We start from the raw sequence: 23,796 nt of genomic DNA on the forward strand, positions 1-23,796 counted from the left end.
CCCGAGTGAGTAGGAACACCCCCCCCCAAAAAAAATCAACCTCTCACCTAGGCAATCAACCCCCCCTCAGCCACCCTCCACGGCGCACCCACCGGCCTAGCAGTCATAGTCGGGGTCCCCTCCTCCATCTCCACATCCTCCTCCCCCACCATGACCCTCCCTTTCCCTTGGTAGGTATAATGATTGTTTTCCTCCTGCTCCTCCACAGAAGTAAAAGAACTGCTATCGCTCATCTCCACATCCTGTCCATTCCCGCCCCCAGCCGAGCTGAACGATCCTCTCAAACTCGAAGAATACCCGATTGTATGCTCAAACACGCTCTCTTGGGTGGACGAGGCGATGGATTCCACGCTGGGAGTGGGGGGCTCGATCGCCATTGCGGAGGATAGTTGATGATGGGCAGTTGTTTGGATGGAGAGGTAGGGTTGTTGTTGTTGCTGGTGAGGCATGGAAATATCCGCGTCGGAGGAATACCCCGAGTACCCGGATGAGTTGGACCAAGAACCCGGGCTTGAATGTGGGATGGGCAGCAATGAAGAAGGGATGGGGGTTGGCTCCCTCTCCTCTCGGGTCTGCTGTTGCTCTTGTTGTTGTTGTTGTTGTTGTTGTTCTTGTTGTTGTTGTTTTGTGATAGCAGGAGGAGCAACCGCCACCCCCTTTCCGTTCGTGCCGACTGTTGATTTTGATTGTCTCCCCCTTGGTCTTGGAGCCGGGACCGCAATCACAGGGACGGTAGTCGAGGCAGCCAGAGGGTGCTTTTTCCCTGTTGTTGGGATCGCCAGCGTTGGTACCGCTGTTGCTGGGGTGGTTGATGAAGAAGAAGGGAGACTCTCCTCCCCGTCTTCGTCCTGTCCAATCGTCCAGACCCACCTCCTCTTCTTCTCCCTCCTTTTCCCGCCCTTTTTCCTGATGCCGCCTGTGGAAGTAGGCGACAAAAGCTGACGAGGAGGAAGTAGTGGGTGTGCTGGCCCTCATGTCGGCCATGCGACGTCGCATTTCCTCAAACGGACCCGGTGTTTGCCCCCCGTCGCGGGTCAGGTTGGAGTAAGCCATGGTTTGGTCCAAGACTGTGGAGTTACTGTCAAGGTCGCCTTCGTCAGAGGTGACGGAGGGGCTGACGGGGGTGGTGTCGTCGTCGGCTACTAGGAGATCAATATGTGATCGGGTGTATTTGTGGGTTGTTATCGTTTGTTCCAGGGGTGAGTTATACGCCACGCGCCTGGCGGCTCTTTCTTGGAGGCGGAGGGAGGTCCGCCTGGGGGAAATGTTCTGCCCTGTGGAGGGGGACAGGTTGGTGGTCAATGGTGGCAAGGGGGAGTTGCGGAGGATGGACCGTAGAGACCGGGGGTGGGTGTAGGGGAGCTTGGGGGTCATGTTGGCTGGCAAGGTGTTGGTTCTTCTTTTGAGGGATTGTGATGGCAATGATGGAGCTGGAGCGGTGCTCGCTTGTTGAGACTGATTTTGATGCCGTGATGGGAGACCGGGCTTATTAGTGCTGTCAAAGGTAAAGACACGAGCGTTTGCGTCCTGGGCTTGGGCGGATAATGGGGGGGTGGCGGTCATGGCGCTGGGGAATTGGACCTCGCGGTTGATGGCGATGGCGGGGGATAGTGGTTGCGCAGTGAGAGGTGTGTCGAGATATGGACCTAAATAGGGGGTGTGCCTGGCTTTGGCGGTTGCTGCCGTTGCTGTTGCTGGCGCGGCATCTTGAGTTTGGGTTTGGAGCCGCAGTATTGGCCTACCGCTCAGCAGAGCCGTTGGCGGGTTTTCTTGAATCGGCGTTGAGCGGTCGACAGCGGTAGCGTAGACGTTTGACAGTGTGTTGAAGGCCGTGGGCGATTTCATGTCTACCGCTGCCGCCACCCTCCTCGATGTCCGTACACTGGGGCCATTGGCGATGGCTGTGATTTGAAGAGAGAGGCGTGGTCTCTTTGGTGGGCTCTGTGGTGATGTCGCCATCTTTCCTTCCTCTAGACAATCCCGAATTCCAAGCCAGCTGGGAAAGGGACGGCAGATCTGATATCAAAGCGCACACGGTAGTTGTGTGGGTGAGCCAGAGATCCGGGATCTCAGTCGCGGACGGGAGATGGGCGGCTATATAGTATAGAGTACACTAAACAGTCATCGAGTGCGAGAGAGAGAGAGAGAGAGGGGGGAAGCGCCAGACCGGGGGTGTTCGGGACTAATGCGCATGCGGCATTAGGGCACAAGTATAGACGCGATCAGCTCCTCTTCTCTGGCCGTGTGTGTCCCTCAACCTGGGCTGCTAGTGGTTGGCACACCAGATGCATATTGCAGGCGCAAGCGCCCAACGACCCAATCAGAGCGGCCGACACCTCATGCAGAGCGCATGCAGGCCAAGTCACATCGCGTCTATTCAAGAACCAGATTCTCACTCTCTGTCTCTCTTTCTCTTTTTCTCCTCTCTTTTTAGAAGCGTCCCCCTGGGGATACGGTGAGTCCTGATTCTTGTTGTTAGTTAGCTATTCCTTCAGGATCCCACCGCTTCGTACACTACTCTTCTAGAATGTTTTCCCCGTCATCACAGCCCCAAAGATGTTTGCCTATTGAAATTAGTACCAATCCTTTCCGAGGCGAGGCTTGGGCTGTCCTCCGTCCGTCTATCCCCCAAATAATCACCAGGGTCTCCCGCATTATGACCGGGCGGGCCATCGGATCTCGTGCTGGGCTGGGCTGGGCTGGCTGCCTTTCTCCAGACCGACTGCGTAAAGTGGTGTGTACCGGAGGAAAGTACGTAAGCATGGAGGTACCGTACAACGAAATCTGTCAGCCAGCTGTGTCACACAGATCTAGACGAGAAAGAACCAAGTTTGACGCCGTCCACGTGCTATGCCCAAAATAAACCCTTTCCCCCCTCCAACGCACTCGATTGATCTTCCGAGCCGGGCCCTTGCCAACTGAGGCGAACGGGACGCCCGGTTGGATTCGGTTTCTGCAAAAAAAAGAATGTTTCTTAAAGTCGGTCGGATAGCAAACATTCCGTTCCCTTTTGTCCAGGATTCTTCTTTTTCCTTCAGTTCCTTTAAAAGAAGCTTTAAGCTCTTGCGCTTTTTGTGGAGCCGATTCCCCACCTTCCGTCTGGTCTGAGCGGTGTCCGCCTATTCTCCAGATTCCAGGTGTGCACGGACGTGTTGGGGTGGACAGCAGGGCAAGCCCAGTACTGAAGAGGGAAAGCGCGGGGGATTAAAATAGAACGACCCCAGAAGCTGAGCTACACTACGCTAGCCATCCTGTCCCAGCATGTCGGTTCAGGGAATATTGAAACTACCAAGACGATAAACCCCTCGATTGATGATCCTCGAGGATGCCGAAAATGTAAACAAAACGAAACAGTAAGAAACAACACACACATCATGGACATGGACATGGACAACCCGGACTTCAAGAGGAAGGCGCCACGCCGAAAAGGAGACGACCGGGTCATCCTGCATTTTGTAAGTGGCCATTTTATTCTCCGTCCCCTACAGTGCTGTCTTTTCTCGTCCTTCCCGTTTTGGTGGATGTCTAAACCTTACCTCTATATCAAAATGGTTACTTTTTTCGGAACCTCAGCTAACACCTTCACCCGCACCCTATCCAGGATCTAGATTGCTTCTACGCACAGGCATGTAAATTTCTGGAATCCTCTTATTATTCAATATCCTACCGCGTCGTCATACATAATAATAGACATTTACCTTACTCATATTTCATTCCGATCCGTCCCCTTTGCTTATTCTTGAGCCAGCCCATTAACACAGTGTGCAAAAAACACAGTGCATCGAAAACGCCAACCCCCACCTCAAGTCTGTACCCCTCGGCATCAAGCAAAAGTCCATCCTTGCCACGTGCAACTACGTCGCGAGAAAGCACGGGGTGAAGAAGCTGATGGGGATCCAGGAGGCCAAGAGGCTGTGTCCCGACCTTGTCCTGGCAGACGGGGAGGACCTGTCACCCTTCAGGGATGTCTCCAAGCAGATTTACTCCCTGCTAAAGTCCTATTCTTGGAACGGGAGGGTGGAGAGGTTGGGGTTGGATGAGGTTTTCTTGGATGTGACTGATGTCGTGGCTTATAACCTGGGGTTGGTGAATCATCACTGCTTGGAGGAGTCGTGGTTTTGTCTGTCGAGGGAGGATCCGGAAAGGGGGTTTGCGTTTGATGCCCGGGAGGTGGAGGGGTGTGTCTGGCCTCCAGATTTTGTTTCTGACCGCGAAAATGAGGGCACGGATAGCTTGAGGCTGAGGCTCCTCTTCGGCAGCCACCTCGCCTTTTACCTCCGCCAGCAGATGGAAGGTCTGGGGTATACTTCTGCTTGTGGCATCTCCACCAACAAGCTCCTCGCCAAGCTGGCTGGCGATAGAAACAAGCCACGCAACCAGACCACCCTCCTCTCCTCCCACAGTCCCCTCCCATTCCTCGACCCATTACCTCTTCGGAAAATCCCCGGCATTGGCGGCAAAACCATCACCGCCATGAAAAGCTTACTCAAAACCGACGACGACGACGACGGCCTGACCGTTCACAACGCCCGAACCAACCCGGCCGTCTCCCCTTTCGCTCTTGAACGGCTGTTGGCCGGTAGCGGTAGTGGTGGGGAGAAGGGTATAGGCCAGAAAGTCTGGCTTTTGCTCCACGGAATTGACGGTTCAGAGGTCAAGCCGACGATGGATGTGCCGAGGCAGATAGGCATTGAGGATACCTATCGCGGTTTGACGCAGCTGTCGCAGGTCAGGGCGGGTTTGGTTCAGATTACTACCTCTCTGCTGCGGCGGATGCATGTTGATTTGTTGGATGATTTTGATGCGGTCACCCCACCTATATCACCAGCACCAACTAGTGTGGGAAAGGGTAGGTGGCTGGCACAGCCAAAGACGCTGAGGTTGACAACCCGGCCGTATTATCCGCCGTCGGAGTGGGATAAGTTTGAGTATAACCACGGTCGGGTATCCAAATCGGTTGCGTTGCCTAGGTTCGTTTTTGATCTCAACATTGAGCCAGAAAGTATTGCGGAGAGGTTGGTTGAGGGGACGTTGATGCCGTTGTTTCACAGTTTGAATCCGGACAAGAGTAAACTCTGCATCGGGCTGCTCAACGTATGTGTCACCAACATGGATAGGGCGAAGGAAAGCAGCCGGGGAGGGGATATCATGGCTGCATTTCAGAGGCAGAGGGAGGTGGAGGAGATTAGGGGCGTTGCTTTTGCTGATGAACCCCCAGATGGGGAGGAAAAGGCCGAAGATACCAGTGACGACACCGAGGTGGAATGGGTCGAGGAGGAAGATGAGCAGGATGGCGTGAGGTGTCGGCTTTGTGGCTGTGTCATTCCGGTTTTTGCGGTGGAGGCTCATGGGCGGTGGCATGAGCTGGATGAGGGTTGGGTTGAGTCGCAGGGTGGGTAAAGGTAACAACAGAGTAGATCTACATTGTAGGGGTATATACTATGGCTCTGCCAATTTTTAGGCAAGCGGTGAGGTCGGTGAGGCGAGGATGAGAATAGAATTGTTGGGGTAAGGGCATTGCGCCGCTGGGTAAGGGGTGGTGTATCTTGGGATATATTCGCTCCGCTCTTACGACTGTGGAATGGGTCAAGAACTAGGGTTCAGTTCAACCATGGCATACCTCTACCCTTGAACAACCATGGCACCATGATGGTGTTGGTGTGGATGCCCAGCCCACAGCTCCCTTTACTCGTCAAGAGTAATATATTGCTATGACCAGTCTTGAACATAGGTATCCTGTCGTACACACTTAGGTATCGTCTATCTTATGCCACGCCACGCCTCGCCCTCACCAGACAGTAATCATACACATTACTTTTTTGTGCCCCCCCCCTCCCCTAGTTTACACACCTCAATGATTCAACACCCCAGCCAACAACCCCCCCAGCACCCCCCTCACCCTCCCCCGATCCTCCAGCACACAAGTAAAAACAACCCCCGTGCTCCCCGCAAACACCACCCGCTCCATCCACTCCTTTGTCTTTTCGTACTTCCTCGGCAGCAACGTAGCCATCGCCCTCGGAGCAACAAACAACCCCCCATCCTTCCTCCTCCCCACCTTCTCAATCAAAATGCTCCACCCGCAAAGCACACACCCCGTGCCCACACAAACCCCCCCATCAATCATATTCCTTTCCTTAATCCCCTTCCCAATAATATGCGGCCCAATCCTCGTCCGGGCTAAGCACACTCCATAATAAAAAAGTGTGATAAACGTCCCCAAAAAGGTCGACGTCCTAGCAGCTGACAGAACCGCCCGTCTAAACGCCTTTTTGCTTGGGTTCCTCAAGGCGAGAAGCAGGGACAGCGGCAAGTAAGTCGTCATAGCCCACTTGAACGACCTGACAAAGCGGGAGAGGGCATGGTATTCACAGCTCGGTCCACAGCCCATGTGAACAATCTCACATGGAAAAGGGATCGACCTGGCCGGATCACCCCACACTTCTGGCAGGCTGTAGTCTTTACACATCGACCCGAGCAACTCCGCTTGCCCCGTCTCCTCGCCGTAGCGGAGGGTGCCGTCGTGGCAACGCTTCAGGGCTTGGATCAGGCGGCTGTCTACCGCGGCGGCGGAGTCGATCCATTTGTTGTAGGCGCGGGGGAGGGAGGAGGGGTAGTAGAACCAAGACCACATTACCATTCCGGAAGAAAGGGCAAAGATGGCTGGGTCGGTGACGTTGGAGATGAGAGATTCGAGGCGGGTCCATTTATTGGATGCCTGGCGGCGCTGGCGGTGGAGGTTCCATGCTGTGCCGATTACCACGTCGATGGCGCGGGTGAGGGCGAAGAGGGTGAGGTCGAGGGTGCGGCCGGCGAGGGGGGTTTGGGTTGTGGTGCCGTCCAGGTTGGTGGTGGTGGTGGTGAAGGAGGAGGTGGGTTTGGATTGGAGGATGGCGAGGGAGAGGTAGGCTGAGGTGAAGGAGGCGATGAACCTTGCTAGCCTGTGTGTGATGTGTGTAAGTGGGAGTACTAGCTATGACGAGCAACGGATAGTGATAAAAGTGAACTTGCCTTCTTTTGGCAATGTCAGGTAGGTTTTTGGCGAGACGGTCAAATGCCGCTTTCAATGGCACCTAATGTGTTGACACCGGATCATTAGCTACGCTGGTGGTTGTATGAGAGGCTAGTTAGGTCGAGGCAAGGTAACATCTCCGAAATGTCTATGCATGTCTTGGAGAAAAAGGTGTGGTCACAATTCGAGGTGAGTGCAGGTTGCATATATGTTACACACCTCAAGCAACGTGCTTCCGCCTGCCAGCAGCGCACAGAATGTGGGGAACCTGTGCCAATCAAAACCCCCCTTGAGTGTGCGTATGAGCGACGCAAGGAATGTGTCGGTTGACTGCTGTTTTGTTGATGTTGATGATGCCTCTTGTTTTGGTGTGTCGTAGTGTTTCTTGAACAGGCGCGTCAGGTGCTGAATTAGCAGCGAGGCCAGTCTCGGTGCTACCGTACTTGCATAGCCCAAGAGGTAAGCTCGCACCAGTGGCCGGAGAATAGGGGGAATGCCGGCATCCCATCCTCTCCTATGCTTCCCTGGGGGTATGGATTGGATCAGTTGCGCCGCTGAGGATGGTGATGCCGCAGAAATAAGTGACGGAGACGGAGCTGCAGCGGGCGAAGCCGGCAGAGAGGATTTTGCTGGTGGTGCCATCCAGACGGCCGGTGTTTGGTGACTTTGGAAGATGAGATATCCGACACGGTACAGTGACACGCTGACACCGAATATGGCCGGACTCGGTCTTACAACCACAGCGGCGGCAGTTTCAACCAAATGAAGGGCTCAAAGAACACAAGAAACTCGAGCTGAATAACCCCCCCTCCAAAAAAGTGATATTCAATGGCAAGATGTGGTAATACAGAAAGCTAATTTTTAATATTTTTTGCACATGAAGAACGTGTTTGAGCGTTGATGTAACGCTGGCAACCCGCCCTGAGGTCGAGCGTGTTCCCGTGAGCCTCGGTCGGTTGGCCGAACCCTACGAATACCGGTCACCACACGACCCCGCGGACGGACATGGCGGAACAGAGCGGGACGCAAAACGCTGACAACGGACGAGACTGCTCGGAAGGGTCTGTCAAAAATATGATTTGGTTCGGGATTCGAGCATCGCCCTGATCCCTGTCGGCAGATCTCGCTGTGAAGGCATGACGCTGACCTGCAGCGTGATCTCGGCCCTGTGACCGTTTTGGGGGGGTGGCCTTGATGACAGGATTGAGCGCCCAGACGAGCTAGAGCAATGCTTCTCGAACGTTGCGTCTGAATCTCTGGAAAATAAGGACGGCAGAGATATCAACAAAGTACTGTACACTCTGAAGGATGTGTACGAGGTAATCTCTATCCCAGTTCTTGAAGATGGTTTGCAGAATAAGGTACAAGGGTTGAATGTGCGGTCAGCGAACCGGTTGGAAGGGCTGCCAAGATGCGGAGGAGAACACTTCTGGAAACCATCGAGATCTACACTACTCTGTACCGATGTCTGAACTCGATGATAATCAGGCACGAATCCCGGAGCTACCAGCAGGGCGAGATGAGGACGGGCAATGCATTTGCTCAGCTCGGACACCATGCTACCCACCCAAGAGGTGAATTTGGCCGTTGGGAATGCGACTCCAGTCCGGGTGACCTCTGGTAACTGGTGACTGGTCTGATGGAGCATCTTGTTGTTCAGAAAATCTGAGAAAAACGTTGCTGCCATCCAGCCAAGCCAAGACTCTGGTGGTGAGCGTTAAGAAAAAAGACATGTGATTCTCTGTTTAAAGCATATGCTGTTTAATTGCGAATGCAAGTCATGCACAATTCACATAGCAGATGAGACCTTGCCGGAAAAGGGAGCCCCGCAGCGGCCTCACTCCGGAAGGGGCTTAGCGCCATGAATCAAGCAAGCGATGCAGCACCCCGCCTGTCTTGGGATTCCCGAGGCTCCTTTTTCAAGATTGAACTCCTGCACTATCTCCTCATCCCACGACACCCATCACACACACATTCTTGGTTGGTGGCAGCATCACTTTGCCAACTACTTCCAGGTACTTGGTAAAAGGCTGAACTACTAGGTAACCCCAAATCAAATCCATCACACATAAGCACCTCGTCAGGTTTCCTTTTCCCGTCTTCCGTTTCCTGTGTTGAAAGTCTTCTTGTCAGCCTTGTAGTTGATTGCCTGGAAGTTCTGAATTTATCATCGTTCGTTTTCTTTCCTTTCAACAAAAGTTATTGCTTGGTTGCCCGTCTTTTACCACTTACTTCTCCCCTTGACCTCGACCTCGACCTCGACCTCGGCCTCGACCTCGACTTCAACCTCGACCTCGACGTCAACCTCGACCTCTCCCCTGATCACCCCCCTGTCCAGTCATCCCCGTCAGGACCCCAGCCCGTCGACGGGAACAGAGGCCCCCCCCCCCCCCCCGGTTCTTTCCCCCGCACAACGCTAGCGCCAGAGAGGTCTTCTGTGAAACTGGAGAAATACTTCCCTGCAGCTCTCCGTCTCCCTGTTTGCACGTCCTGAAGAACCCAGCTGGCCCTCTTATTTTTTTGCATGTGCCTCTTTCTTTTGGCTCCCCACTCGAACCACCACCATCACCACGAGCATTCTACTATCACGGCCGTCATCGGTGTCATCCGCCCACATTTCTAGCTCAACATTGCTACAGTGGTATTGCTATACTGCCTACGACGTGACGATTGCCCCTTTGCCACGGCTATACGCGAGCGACGTGTCTCGTTTACATTCCAAGCTCCCAACAGCTAGCTATCCATCATCATCACCTCCACAGCTCAACGCCACTTCACAACGGTTGATGGCAGCTTGCACCGAGACAGCAGTGCACAATACACAAGCTTCGAGGTCTTGACGCACACAGTCCGTTTTGCCTGACAGCTGGCGGATATGCTCCTGGCCCGGCGCCCGCACACGATGGGACCGACGCACCCCCCCGGCGGTCTTCTATTCGGCTGTAGGTGTTCAAGGAGCAAAAAAGAGTTGGATCATAGAATACTAATAGCCTGTTTCCAGACGACATTAACAATCCGAACGGAGATCCCACACTAGACAATCCAGACCTGTTCGCCAATCCCGGTGGCCTCGAAATCTCGGGCCAGAGTCTTCTCGGTGAAGATGGCACCGATTATCTGCAATCATTCTTTGGAGTATTCCAGAGCGACAATCCTGGAACATCATGGGGTGAGGGTTTAGGTCTGCACTCGGAGCAATGGTCAGACGAACTGCTTGTCGGTCATGAGTTGAACTTTGGAGTGAACACCGACAACATGCTTTATCAGGAGCCCATGCAACAGTACAACTCGGGCCTTCCAATCCGTCCTCATTATGCATCTCACGGCAGCAACAACTTTGCTCCCACCCCGATGGACCAGCCATCGGCCGATGTCTTGAGTGCCGCAACAGCTCTGCTCCCGGCATCTGAGCAGCAGTCCCCCCGTACCAACTTGCAGTTCATGCCCTCTCACGGGATACCAATGCCCTTGCACCAAGATGCCAACAGCTTCAACATTTTCGCTTCAAATGCTGGGCCATCCCATTCTCAACAAGCGAGACCATCACGAACGGTGGAGGTCCTGTTTGGATCCGATCCAGGTTTCAGCAACGCCCAACATTTCGTTCCGAGGCACGAGAGAGAATCAACAGAACACATCGCCGCGAAGCAGCTGGCAACTTTGAGCTGCCTGCAACGAAACCACAGCAATGCTCCCACACGAGCACCCAGTCCTGAGCCGTGGGCAGCATCTCGCCCTCCACAAACCACAACGAACGGGGTAATATCACCCCTAAAACTGAAGACGTCCGACCTTTCACCAAATCCACCACAAAGCGACGGCTCATCGAGCGCCCTGAAAAAGCGCAGAAGAAGCGACAAGTCGACGGATTCGGACGACGAAGACGAGGAGCAAGAACGCTCCGTTATCCAAGAGACTCCGGTATCTTTTCCGTCACCACTTAGGTCCGCCTTGTCGCCGCCAACCGCCAAGAGGCGAAAGCCATCTATCGCCGCCTCTGCCGTAGAAGACGGCGCCACTCCTCCAGCCAACGGGAAACGGAAAAAGTCAACAGCAGCCAAGCCGCCTCGAGAGAACCTGTCAGAGGCACAGAAGCGGGAGAATCACATCAAGAGCGAACAGAAGCGCCGCAACATTATCAAGGATGGCTTTGCAAAGCTCAACCAAATCGTGCCGACAGTCATCAACCAGAATCTTAGCAAGGCTGGCGTCCTCATCGCGACACACGTGTGGATTGACCAGTTGGTGAAGGAGAACAAGGAGCTGGAAAAGTTGCTGGCTAGCGCTGGAGAAAAGTCCTAGGACGACTTTTGGATATACGAAACTTATCATGGAAACTGGGCAACATTCAGCTTGTATTGAAAAGATGAGATTACACAAGTTCCAGAGGTCTGGCGTCAATGCATCGTGCTTTTCGCATACCGCGGTCGACTTGCTGTTCCCTCCCGGCTGTCCACACCAACCACGAATCAACACTATCCTCCCGACACCAACCTAAGTCAGGTTGGCAAAGAAGGAATCAGTCAACATTTACTGCTATTTATATTGCAAACTTTTATTCTGGACATATCGAAAGATTCGGGTCACATATAAACTCAGCTTTTTCATGCGGGGCGCGAGGCGGGAGCTGATTTAAGGGGGGAAACCATATTTAGAGGAAGGGAGGGATAGAGATGATGAAGAATTACGATGTCGATGAACAATTTAGGAGAGGGAAAGAGGAAGAGAGAAAGGAGAGGAAATGCCAGCCCTAAAAGAGAAGGGAGTTACAGCACTTTTGATACCCTTTTTCTTGTATCTTTGAGCATATTGAGATTGTGGAAAGGGGGTTTGATACCGATGGAAGGATGAGATTTTAAGGTGGTGATGGGGGGGAGAAAAATATCAAGTTAAATATAATACTGCTGCCCTACGATGGGGTGGTTGGAAATGACTATGTTTTGACTTTGATATGCTGGTGATGATGTCAAATATTTGCTGGGTGACCACACTACTGACCTCCTCAGAGGATTTGGGTCTGGGTAATTCCCAACCTGCTAGATACCCCCTGACCCAAGAACATCTATTTCACATTTGTCGATCTACAACGGATCGACCGGCACAACGGTTTATTACCGGAACAGACGCAGGAGGACTGCAGTGTATGATCCTTCGAGTATAGCTTAACCTCGGCTTCTGTTTACCTAACGTCTGGAGTTCCAGATCACCACCGCTCTGCAAGTCGCCGAATGGGGACATGTACAAGCGTCTCATTGTTTCACGGAACGTAGTGAAGGGCCGGGCCGCTGTTTATTTTATTGCGGGGTGCAGAAGGAGTCAGAGTCAGATTGTTGACATATCTCTTGGGAAGACTAGGTAGGTAGTCATCCCGAGGGAGTGGGAGTCACGAAAATAGACCGGGGGGGGAAATCGCCGAGGGGATATGTCGTCGAGAACTCCTGGCTTGGTAATACTTGCGAATAGTGATATCTCTGTAAACAAATTCAATTACGGGAAAACATACAGTGTGATGTTCCTTCCCCAATTACCCACTCTGTGACATATGGATGCCGGCTTGCTTCTTGAATGTAGGTAGGATGGAGAATGGGTTCCGCCACCTCGTATAGCTCAATTATCCAAACCGACCCTCTAAAATCCTGATACTGCAAAGTGAGTTAGCGTGAGATGTGTAGAAACGCATCCTGAACCACGCCCGATATGCCATGTGAGTTAGTAAACAGATGAAACAGACATGACAAACAGTCAGAGACAATATATTTTCGTTGTAATCGGTCCTGTATCAGCCCTTTCATCCCGCCAGACTAATCCCATCATCAACATGACAACCCCCAATCACACAAATACCCAAACCCAATTCCCATACTCCCAACGCCGAACCATTTCCCAACAATCCAACAATCCACCCCTCCACTTCACCCAACCCAGCCCATCTACAACTTCGCCCTCCCACCCTCCTCCCCCCTCCCCAACCCCTCACTCAACCCAACCCTCCCCCACCAAAACTCACAAGCCTCCCTCTCCAGCCTTGTCAAGCTCTCCACCTTGACCGGATACCCTTGCTTCCTCTCCTGTGGCGGCACACTCCTATCCCGCTCATTATTCCCCTCCCCAAAAACCATCACCCTCCCCTTCCCCAAATCCTTCCACCACCCCTCCCGCTTCATCGGACTCTCAAACCTCGGCCATTGCACCCTCCTCCCCCTCGCAGCGTTAACATCCCCCCCCTTACTAGCCACAAATCCCGACCAAAAAGAAATCATCTCATCCGCCGTCCTGACCAACCCCGGCCTCTCATTCCCGTAACCCAAAAACTCCATATCATGCGCCACAACAGGCGCTTCATCCCCGTGATTAGCGGCTCCAAAGACACCAGTAGCAGCATACCGATATACATAAACGTTGGAAATCCCAGAAAGGGACATGAAATGCGCTGATTGCAGAACGGGGCATATATAAGCGTAGTGGGAGTACGCCGTGTCCAATCTATTCCACTGAGCCCCCTTTCCATTAGGAACAGAGACATACGGGCTGAGGGTCGGGTTCGTCACCGGGTCGGGGTACAATTCTTCCAATTTATCCAAATCAGCATCCTTCAACGTCGGGATCAAAGTCTTGAAAAAGGAGCGGAATTCAGAATTGGTGGAGGCGTCAGGGGGGATGAAGATTGTGCCTTCGTTTGTGTTGTACCCGGTGATGATCGGGATTTTGAGGTGGTGGCTGTTCTGCCAGGAGGAGATGGGGAGGTCGGGGATGATGTCTGGGAGGGTGTGGTTCGCGTGGGAGGAGTTGGAGTAGGGGTTTGGGCCGTCGATGACGGGCTGGAAGGGCCAGGTGACGCTGTCGACGTACTTGTCCCAGACGGCTTTGGAGCCGGCGACGATGGTTTTGAGGGGGAGGGTGCGGAGGTGGGGGAAAATTTCGGATTCGGGGATGTGGGCTGCGTTGATGGCGGTGAGGAACTCGCGGAATTGGATGAGGTGGCGGGGGTGGGTGGGATAGAAGACTGCGCGGGCGGTGGTGGCGCCGGATTCGAGGATGGCTTTGTGGAAGGGGGGTGGTCTGGGGGAGTTGGCGTAGTGCATGATGTGGTGGCCGATCTGATAATGTTAGTATCATATGCTCAGACGAGATGGTAAGTGAGGACATACCGAATGGGCACCGGCACTGAGTCCCATGATGGTGACATTGTCCTTGTCACCACCAAAGGCACCGATGTTGTCTTGCACCCACTCCAAAAGCGCCTGCTGGTCTCTCAGCCCGAGATTCAAAATCCCTTCCCTAGCAGTAATATCGCTCGGTAGAAAGCCCAGCGCGCCCACCCTGTAGTTGAAGTTCACAGCAACGATATCGTGCTCCGCCCAGGCGACGAAACTGGCCATGTTCCTCTCAATGCCTTTTCCAGCATTGAACCCTCCTCCGTGAATGTACACCACTACTGGCAGCTTTAGCTCGTTTCCGTCTTGACCTTTCCCATCTTTCCCCTTGATCAGTCCAGCAGGCCTGTAGACATTCAGGTTTAGGCAATTCTCGCCCTGGCCTATATATACCACCCCATCGTTGATCGGACAGAACTCTCCGTATCTCGTAGCTTGAAATGTTTCCTTCGATGGCTCTAGTGGCTGTGGTGGCCTGAATCTGTTTTGCCCTCCGGTCGTCTGAGCATAGGGGATGCCCCTGAATGCCTCCACCGATTTCTTGAATCTTGGCGCTTTGAGGTTTGTCGCCCCGATGTAAATGCCCTGCTTCAACTCGACTGCCGGAGCCGTCGCTTTCACACCGCTGCCCTTCCCTGTTGCTTTCCCTGGTGATGCTGTTGGTTTCGTCATTCTGACCAGTGTTGTCGTCGTCACCGGCGGTAAAATGAAAGCAGGCAAGTCCCCCAAAGAAATCTTCGTCCCTTGCTGCCCGGGTCTCGATGTCCCCAGCCCAGCGCCTGAATATGAATTCTTCAGTGAATATCCGTAACCGTGGCCATAGACTTTTAGATAGATCCACACCAACACTAACACAGCGAGCCCTGATATCCAAAGCGATAACCTGTTCCTGAAAAAGCCTCCTCTCGAATGGCCGTAAGAATATGATCTATGATTCGGTCGGACCAGGGGCCTCTGCTTTATACCCATTCCTAATCCTCCTCCTCCTCCATGCGACGAGGTTCGGGTTCGGTGTTGTTGTTGGAGAAGAAGCTCCACCGTTGCACTTCTCCCAGACCGGGACCCGCCGCTGCCGCTGCTAAAATGCGGAGAAGCTTCGCGGTCCTTGGCGTACATCTTGGTCGCCTGGGTGGCTGCGGAGCGGGAGAGTGGTAGAAAAAGGGTCTCTCGGCTATAATCTACCGGTGTATATCGTCATATCCATAGTATTTCCTTCTCTTTCGGGCTTCTGTGATCGTCGTTTCTTCTCCCGGTTTCTCGCAGGACGCAGCAGTGTTTGAGTACAAAGGCTTGAGAGTAGGTTTGTGTAGCGGTGGTTAACGGTTTCCGGGTTCGGTCGCTCGGGGCAATTGGTCCAGCGGCTGTTGAGGTCGCACAGCGGTTTTTGGTGTCTGAGATTCGAGTTGGCGCAAACTCTAAAATTTTGGAAGAATATTTGGGAAGGTGACCGTTTACATTGAGAACGAACGACTTAAAATGAACGACTGGAGAGAGGACGAGGGCAAAGCCACGCTCGTCTGAACATCGTGACGGCGGCACGGACACAACCATCCTTATAGGTTTCACCTCACTTTCGGATCAACGACGGCGAGGCTGCATATCAAACCCTTGACAATCGCCCGATTGAGCTGCATTTATCGACATGTAACACGAGATATTCCTACCTCACATCCCCTATCATCAGGCACGGAGACCCTTTGGGTCTAGACTCAGGCACATGTTGTGGTTACTGCGCCCGTCCGGTCTCCGGCTCGGCCGATGGGGGCCGTTGGTTGTTGTGGTCTACCATTTGGTTCAAGAATGAGCGCCTTATTAGCCATAACGCAAACAGAAGAGAAATAACCAGCTTTGGCCATAGTCGTAAATAAGGCAAATTAGTGGGCGGTTTTCGCATACGAAGACCTGCACTTGTCTGTACCACCCACCAATTCAAGGCCTCCCTCCAGCTGCATATGCAATCATGGAGATTGAACCAATGACGACTTGGAAAACAATGGGCATTTCTCACCGCCCACAGCTGAAGCCCAACCAGTAGAGGCATCGACGTTGCTTCATCTCAGCTCTAGCAACATAGAAGACTCGACATCAGCCAGTGTACACGATCAAGAAAACCATTACCTTAGCCATAGGTTGAAACCGAAATGCGGCGGCGATTACGGAATGTATTTCATAAGCCCCAGAAGCTGAAGGGGCCGGCGACCGACGAGCACCGACAAGTAATAGGTCCCACGCCGCTGGTGTTGTCGACCAGGCCCCTCCTCAATAATGGGAACCAAGCCAACGTCCCAGAATCAACCTCGAACAACAAGTACGTACACTCACATGTTCCACGCTGATTGCCTACTAATAGTTAGCAGTTCTATTACAGAACCATCCGAGCAGGCATCTTTGAACGTATTGCGGGACCGTCAGTTCGTGATCCGTCCTCATGCGGGCAGCAATGAAGCCAGGACAGCAGTCCCACCCAGGCGCCTAGCCACACAGAATGATTTGGAGATCGCCGTGATCTGCGCGCTCAAAACGGAGGCTGATGCTGTTCTGGCACTGTTCGACTGTCGTTGGGATGAACCTGGCTGGCTCTTTCGAGGGGACACCAACGCGTACACCTTTGGCGCAATTGGCCGCCATAATGTCGTCCTCATACACATGCCACACATAGGGAAAGTCAAGGCCGCAACGGCGGCTGCCCACTGCCAGCGGACCTTTCCAAATATCGGGCTTGCTCTCATTGTGGGGGTCTGTGGTGCTGTTCCGTTTACATCTACGGGGGAAGAGATTCTGCTGGGCGATGTCATCATCAGTGAACGTGTCGTCCAATACGATTTTGGTCGGCAGTACACCGAAGGCTTCGTGCTTAAGGACACCCCCAAGGATGCTCTAGCTGCCCCTAACAACGAGATCAGTGGTCTACTTTCGAAGTTGAAAACTTACGATCATAGGAAGGAGCTTCAGGAGCAGATTGCTCTGTATATACGCACCGTCCAGGACCATCCAGGACTGGGCTCGGAGTATCCAGGAGTGGAATACGACAAACGGTTTCCAGCCTCATATCGCCATGCCACTGATGATATATCGTGCGAAGATTGCTGCGATCTTGGCAAGCTGATGCCACCCAGTCGGCTTAGTCAAGAACCCGCAGTCCACATTGGCATGGTTGCGTCGAGTGACAAGGTCATGAGATCAGCAAATCACCGTGACGCCATAGCGCGCAGCTCAGATGTAATAGGATTTGAGATGGAAGGCGCTGGAGTTTGGGGCATTTTTCCTTGTGTGGTGATCAAGGGTGTCTGTGACTACGCAGATAGCCACAAGGCCAAAGGATGGCAGCAATACGCAGCAGTGACCGCAGCAGCATGTATGAAGGCATTTCTGGATCACTGGCGGCCGTCTGGTCGCAAGCCTGCTGCTCAGACTTGGTGTAAGTAACTCCAGCCTCCGTATTGCTTCTCTTGCAGGCATAGAAAGGATTCTAATACTGGCTGCAGTTGATGTCCCATACCAGAAGAATGACCACTTCGTTGGGCAGTCTGATATTCTGCGTAAACTGCGCGAGCTGCCACTTAAATCGGCCTCACATACTCGGGTCGCCCTCTGCGGCTTAGGTGGCATTGGGTAAGTCTCCTCTGAAATATGGGCACATTTAGACTCTTTCTAACGCGTAATAGAAAAACACAAATTGCCATCGAGTTCACATATTGGATCAAGGGTACCTACGACGACATATCAGTCTTTTGGGTCCACGCAAGCAACCACGAGCGGTTCCGTGAAGCATACACTGCTATCGCACAAAAATACCGGATCCCCGGGCATGAAGATCCCAAAGCAGAGGTGCTGCCATTGGTAAAGAGCTGGTTAGAAAGCAAGGAGCGTGGTCAGTGGATCATGGCAATCGATAATGCTGATGATCTGGAGCTTTTCTTCAACAGAAATGGTGGATTGGGACGCTACCTTCCAGAGTGTGCGCACGGGACTATCCTCATCACCACAAGAAACCTGCAGGTCGCCTCCAGGCTAACCAAAGGAATGGCCTCGTCCGTTATTAGGATCGGAAAGATGGATGAAGTCGAGACAGCCCAGTTGCTCTCAACACGGCTTGCAGAAATCGACACGATGCCTGGGGATTATGCAGGACTTTCTGCTCGGCTTGAGCATCTACCATTGGCACTGGTTCAGGCGGCTTCGTTCATCCAAGAGAACAGTATCACGATCTCTCGATACATCCAACTCCTGGACGAGAGCGACCAGACTCTTATCGGTCTACTTAGCGAAGACTTTGAAACGGTTGGGAGAGACTCGGAAACTCCTCGCGCAGTAGCAGAGGCTTGGATTATCTCTTTTAAGCAAATTCACAATCGGAACACCCTCGCAGGCGAGCTTCTTTCAATCATGAGTTTCCTCGATCGCCAGACCATTCCCTATGAATTTCTTTTCACGTACGCCAAAGACCACGGTGCAGGCGAATTTCAGCTCATCAAGGCACTAGGGGTACTAAAAGCGTTTTCGTTTGTCACTGAAGACAAAGACCAGAAATTTGATATGCATCGACTCGTGCATTTGGTCACTCGAAAATGGCTGGTTCAGAACGGCATAAAGCAAAAATTCGCCGAGCGGGCACTCTTGGTCGTGACTGTGTGTTTCCCGTGGGGGGAGTACAAGAATTGGACTATATGCAACGCATACCTCCCGCACACCACTGCTGTGTTAAAACTAGGAGAAGACATTTCCTCAAGACAAGGAAAGCTGGCGAGAGCAAGCCTTCTTCATAATGCGGGCGCGCTTTTCTCTGGACGGGGAGATTTCCAGAGAGCGGCATTGTACCTGAAAGAAGTATGGGAGATCAGTCAAGCCCACTTGGGCGAAGAGCACCCAGGCACATTAACCAGTATGAACAACCTAGCATCAACATACCAGTCACAAGGCCGGTGGAAGGAGGCCGAATTACTACAGTTGCAAGTAGTGGAAATTCGAAAGAGGGTTCTAGGAGAAGAGCACCCAGGCACAATAACCAGTATGAACAACCTAGCATTAACATACGAGTCACAAAGCCGGTGGAAGGAGGCCGAATTACTACAACTACAAGTAGTGGAAACTGGAAAGAGGGTTCTAGGAGAAGAGCACCCAGTCACATTAACCAGTATGAACAACCTAGCATCAACATACAAGTCACAAGGCCGGTGGAAGGAGGCCGAATTACTACAGCTGCAAATAGTGGAAATTCGAAAGAGGGTTCTAGGAGAAGAACATCCCGATACATTAAATAGTATGCACAACCTGGCCTTAACTTGAAGGGGTCTGGGGCGGCCTAATGATGCGTTAGAGCTGCTTGAAGAATGCCTTTGTCTGAGAGAGAAAGTGCTTGGGTTAGATCATCATGGGACCATTAACACACAAGCGGAAATAGCTTGGTCATATATGGAGCAAGGTCGATTACCTGAGGCTGAAAGAATACAAGCGGGAATGCTAGGAAAGCGGAAAAGGATATTGGGAGAAGAGCATCTTCACACGCTGATCAGCATGATTAACCTCGCACATACTTGGAAGGTCATGGGTCGCCTTGAGGCAGCTGTAGAGTTGATGCAGGAGTGTGTTCGCCTCCGTCAGAAGGTCTTGGGCTCGGATCATCCCGATACCGTCGAAAGTTTGTCGGCACTGGAAGAATGGCAGGATTTGAGAGGCGAAGGCGGTGGCAACGGGAACACACACGGCAATTCTGAGGCAAACACTGCAATGAAGAGCGGTGAGAACGCCGGTGGGAGCAGCAGTCACCACGAAGACGTCGATAACGGCACGGATGACGATGCTGGTTACGAGGGCAACGAGAACGGGAACAACAAGGCTGGCCAGAGCTCAGAATCTCAGCAATGTCAGGCCACCAGGGGCGGGGATGAGAAAGGCAACATCGGGGACGGAATCCAAGATGGCGAGGGGCGGCGCAGCAGCGAAGATGGGAAGACAGTTGAGGCTGACGAAAGTGGATATGGGCCTAGGCCAGAACGTTTCTAGGAATATTATCAGGATAAACAGGGAGGGCTGGAGCAGAGCTTTGTCTAATAGCTAACGCCACTTGAGGAACTACCTAGGAAAGGAGGGGACGACAGGTATCGTGGAATACTCAGTTTCCTTCTTTTATTCTGATGTTTTTCAGCTTTTGACAGTATGTTTCAGGGCCACATACCTATATCGCGGATTTCATTCTGTAGCTTAATTGTGTGTATCACGCCTAGGTAGCCATAGCTAATTACAAAATATTGTGTGGCCCGGAACCATACCTTCGTCATCACCAACAATCGATATTCCGTACCACTTCCAGCCAGCTTTGCTCGGCTTCTTGCTGTTGCTACTTCAACAGGGACTGTAATTGAGCTGATGTACTTACTGCTGGTACTCTTTTGACCAGAGCAATATACATTTCTTGGACACGATAGAAACGTCGAAGACCGTAAAGACAGGGGGGCATTGCAAAGGCAGCCTTTAGATTTTACCAAGTCGACATGATGTCAACCAGTACAGGTGATGATGGTAATCTGTTCCATTCTCCCTAACATAACATACAGTATTCCTCTTCAAACCCAACTTCACTCTTCCCAAGCCAAAAACCAACCCCCTAACAATACCCCATCTCTTCTAACCCCCCACCAAAAACCCCAATCATAATCCTAACAATACCCTATCTGTCTTTCCTTACAGCAATCAATCCAGAATCAAAAGAAAACGACTCCCAAATAATAAAAACTCCAAGCTAACAAAACCCTTCCCCCACCATCTAATACCCCTGCCCACCACTCCCACCCCCCGACCCAGAAATCATCAAACCAGCCCTCTTCTGCCTAACAGCCATCTTCTCCTTCCACTCCCGTCCCAGAGCCCTACTCCGTTCCGCAGCCTGCTCCCTCGCCATCTTGGCCGCCTGCTCCCTCTCCTTCCTCTCCCTCTCCCTCTCCAAAGTAAAAGAATTATCCCTCTTGAAAATCTCCTTCCCCCTCATCTTCTGCTGCTGCACCTCCTCCTGGCTCACAGTAGTAGTAGTAGTGCTGCTCCTCTTCCCACTACTGCTAGCAGCAGAAGTGGCCGACATCCCCCTGCTAGAAGAACCCGCTCCCCCAGCAGAAGGAGCAGCAAGAGATGTCCGACCTCTAGTCGTCGTTGCCGTCGTGGTCGTCAGAGACACAGCCGCCGCTGACCGTGTCGAAGCAGCCACCGTGCTAGAAGCATACCCACCCCCAGTAACAGCAATGGAATGCCTCATTCTCGCCGCAGAAGCTGACGTAGGCGCAGTAGCAGTCGAGGTATGCGTCGGCGTCGTCGCCTGTCCCCCAGCCTCCATCCTAGCCTGCCTCGCCCGGCTAGTAGCCGTCTCCCGAACTGAATTTCCCCCACTGCTGCCAATAACACTCGCACGAATTGGTCTAGCCTTGAATTCCCTCCTCTTTTTCTCCTCCTCTTCTTGCGCCTTCAGCCGCGCCTCGCGTTCCTCCCTCTTCCGCCGTGAAATCGCCTCCCCAGGCAACTCAAACGTCGGACGTGTCAACGGCTTGCTAGACTTGGCATGCGGCTTGCTAGGCGAGAATTGCGCGGCAATAGCGGCAGCTTCTTCGGCAGAAACCTGCTGAGAGAGCCTCGCGGCGCGCTGTTCCTTCAGGCGACGGGCGACAGCCTCACCAGGGAGTTCAAAAGCCGGGACGGTGGGTGCTCTGCTACATTTCACCGTGGCCTTGGGAGGCAGCAGACTAGAAGGACGGGCAATAGAGCGGCGGACTGTAGAGGTGTTGGCGGCGGTCTTGGAAGTAGAAGCAGGCTTGTCATCCTCCCTAGCCGATGACGCCGACGTCGACTTCCGGACCGACGAGCTGCGTTCAGCTGTGCTGCGTGTACGGGTAGTAGTGTGAGTAGTGGTAGTAGTAGAAGTCGACGCTTTAATAGTCGAGGCCCGTCTTGTCGACGTTGAGGGCTGCTGCTGAACAGGAGCCTCAGGAATAGACTCAAGAACCGGCTCGGTGGCCAACTCAGGGGAAACCACCCTTTCCAACTGAGCCACCTTATTAAGGGCCTCAAGTTCCTCCTCAAGCTTATCAAGTTCCTCAACCGAGTCCTCAATCCTCGAAAGCGGCCTAGCAGGCTGCGGCGACGGCAAAGGAGACAAGTGTTCCATGCCCATCAACGACTCATCAACCTTGATACTCAACACCGACTTTGGCCTCTCCTCCTGCCCCTCCGGCTGCAGATTCTCCTCCCCGCCCCTCAAAACAGTCGAGTTCTCCTCCTGCGAAACATTCCCAACAACACTGCTATCCGCCTCCTCCACAACAACAGACTGCTCCACAGCAGACATCTCCTCTTCACTCTCCACCCGAGTAGCTAAAAGGGTATACCTGTTAGTGAGCGAGCCACCATGGTCGACAGAAGCGCCATCAGACTGCGTCCTGTTATGGATAAGGTTGCACCCAAACAAGACATTCTTCCCACCGCCGCCGCTGCCCAGATCGGGTTCTTGGTCTTCTCCGTCATGGGAATCACCGAGAGACCGGTTTCCCACCCGGCGGCGCGACTTGCTGCGAAACGGGAGCGGAATCGTAAGAAGCCATTCGAACTGACCTTCCTGGTGCTTTCTTATCTGCTCCAAGTTGCTGGGGAGCCGGTGCTCGGCTTGGGCTAGGGGGTTGTTGTGCTTGAAGTCTACATCAACCAAGAATTAGCATTGACTCTGTAAAATGTCTCAAGACAGTGAAGCTCACCGTCAGAGGCAACAGTTGTCTCGCTTCCGTTGGTGGTGGCAGAAACCACACGGTGCTTGTCAAAAAAAGGATGATCGTATTCAATGTTGTTGTCAACAGACAACCGAACCCTCCGGTCCTTGGCCTTGTGTCCCTGCTGACAATTGCCTTCCTTCGAAGAGTATTCAAGATGGAGGCTGCCCAGATCTCGGGCCAGAGAATCAATGTTGAGCGAGTTAAGATTGTGAATATCGCTCAGGACGGCGAACTTGTTGCCGGGTGGTAAGTTGGCCTTTTGCGAGAGATGGCTGTGGTCAGTGTGGATGTCAAAGTCGAGACTCGGCCGATGTCTCGAGGTGGTGGTGGCCATCATTGTTCTTTAAATCGCAGCAATAAACCGACGAAATATGCCAAGGCTAGCCACAGGGTCTCAGACCTCAAAGCACACGATGCCCCCAAGAGTGTGAAAGGCCAGGGGGGTCGGAATGCAATTTCGCGGTTAATCAGCGGACGATTGGTCAGTGCCGAGGGGTCGAGACTTTGGGGAAAATCAGATGGAAAGATATCGTTCAGTTATCAGTTGATCAAGAATGCTTGGTAGCAATTGGAGCGTAGTGCTCAAAAGACAGCAAAAGCAATATGGACGAGAGAACGTATGTGTAGATTGTGTGTATGGTGTTGATGGGAAAAGAGGACATCTCCAGAGGACTGGCAGTCTCTTGTTTACTTTCCAGCAAACGCGTCGGGGAGGGGCGTCCCTCTTTGCCTTCTCCCATCCTTCCCCTCTGTGCCTTCTTGTCTCGTGTAGACAAGGCATGATGGGCATACTGCATCTCCCACTCTGCAGCTTCCCCGACCTTCCAAAGGAGCAGCAGCACAGCTCCCGCAACCCCATCATCAAACACCCCACCAGAACCGT

The 23,796-nt window shown here is 52.8% G+C and overlaps 7 protein-coding genes across 7 annotated transcripts; 3 read left to right on the top strand and 4 right to left on the bottom strand.

Annotated features, from left to right (window-relative positions):
• Positions 1 to 47: 47 nt before the first annotated feature.
• Positions 48 to 1,959, bottom strand: PODANS_3_8120 (uncharacterized protein; the record flags this gene model as incomplete). Its single annotated transcript, XM_001909582.1, has 3 exons — positions 48 to 119; positions 156 to 242; positions 334 to 1,959. 3 exons carry the CDS (start codon positions 1,957 to 1,959, stop codon positions 48 to 50), a joined length of 1,785 nt encoding a protein of 594 aa, XP_001909617.1.
• A 1,415-nt stretch (positions 1,960 to 3,374) lies between these two features.
• On the top strand, positions 3,375 to 5,400 carry PODANS_3_8130 (uncharacterized protein; the record flags this gene model as incomplete). The annotated part of the gene is made up of 3 exons (XM_001909583.1): positions 3,375 to 3,455; positions 3,602 to 3,625; positions 3,778 to 5,400. The coding sequence occupies 3 exons, from the start codon at positions 3,375 to 3,377 to the stop codon at positions 5,398 to 5,400; spliced, it is 1,728 nt and encodes a 575-aa protein (XP_001909618.1).
• Positions 5,401 to 5,851: 451 nt separating this feature from the next.
• On the bottom strand, positions 5,852 to 6,934 carry PODANS_3_8140 (uncharacterized protein; the record flags this gene model as incomplete). The annotated part of the gene is made up of 1 exon (XM_001909584.1): positions 5,852 to 6,934. A coding segment is annotated over one exon (1,083 nt), but the record flags the coding sequence as incomplete, so codon positions are not given.
• Positions 6,935 to 10,267: 3,333 nt separating this feature from the next.
• Positions 10,268 to 11,314, top strand: PODANS_3_8150 (uncharacterized protein; the record flags this gene model as incomplete). The annotated part of the gene is made up of 1 exon (XM_001909585.1): positions 10,268 to 11,314. One exon carries the CDS (start codon positions 10,268 to 10,270, stop codon positions 11,312 to 11,314), a length of 1,047 nt encoding a protein of 348 aa, XP_001909620.1.
• A 1,628-nt stretch (positions 11,315 to 12,942) lies between these two features.
• PODANS_3_8160 (uncharacterized protein) lies at positions 12,943 to 15,282 on the bottom strand (the record flags this gene model as incomplete). The annotated part of the gene is made up of 2 exons (XM_001909586.1): positions 12,943 to 14,109; positions 14,161 to 15,282. The coding sequence occupies 2 exons, from the start codon at positions 15,280 to 15,282 to the stop codon at positions 12,943 to 12,945; spliced, it is 2,289 nt and encodes a 762-aa protein (XP_001909621.1).
• A 1,149-nt stretch (positions 15,283 to 16,431) lies between these two features.
• On the top strand, positions 16,432 to 20,169 carry PODANS_3_8170 (uncharacterized protein; the record flags this gene model as incomplete). Its single annotated transcript, XM_001909587.1, has 4 exons — positions 16,432 to 17,584; positions 17,652 to 17,778; positions 17,811 to 19,426; positions 19,496 to 20,169. The coding sequence occupies 4 exons, from the start codon at positions 16,432 to 16,434 to the stop codon at positions 20,167 to 20,169; spliced, it is 3,570 nt and encodes a 1,189-aa protein (XP_001909622.1).
• Positions 20,170 to 20,929: 760 nt separating this feature from the next.
• Positions 20,930 to 22,837, bottom strand: PODANS_3_8180 (uncharacterized protein; the record flags this gene model as incomplete). Its single annotated transcript, XM_001909588.1, has 1 exon — positions 20,930 to 22,837. A coding segment is annotated over one exon (1,908 nt), but the record flags the coding sequence as incomplete, so codon positions are not given.
• Between the last annotated feature and the right edge of the window lie 959 nt (positions 22,838 to 23,796).

The sequence above is a fragment of the Podospora anserina genome, chromosome 3 (genome assembly GCF_000226545.1).
Source record: "Podospora anserina S mat+ genomic DNA chromosome 3, supercontig 2".
NCBI lineage: Eukaryota > Fungi > Ascomycota > Sordariomycetes > Sordariales > Podosporaceae > Podospora > Podospora anserina.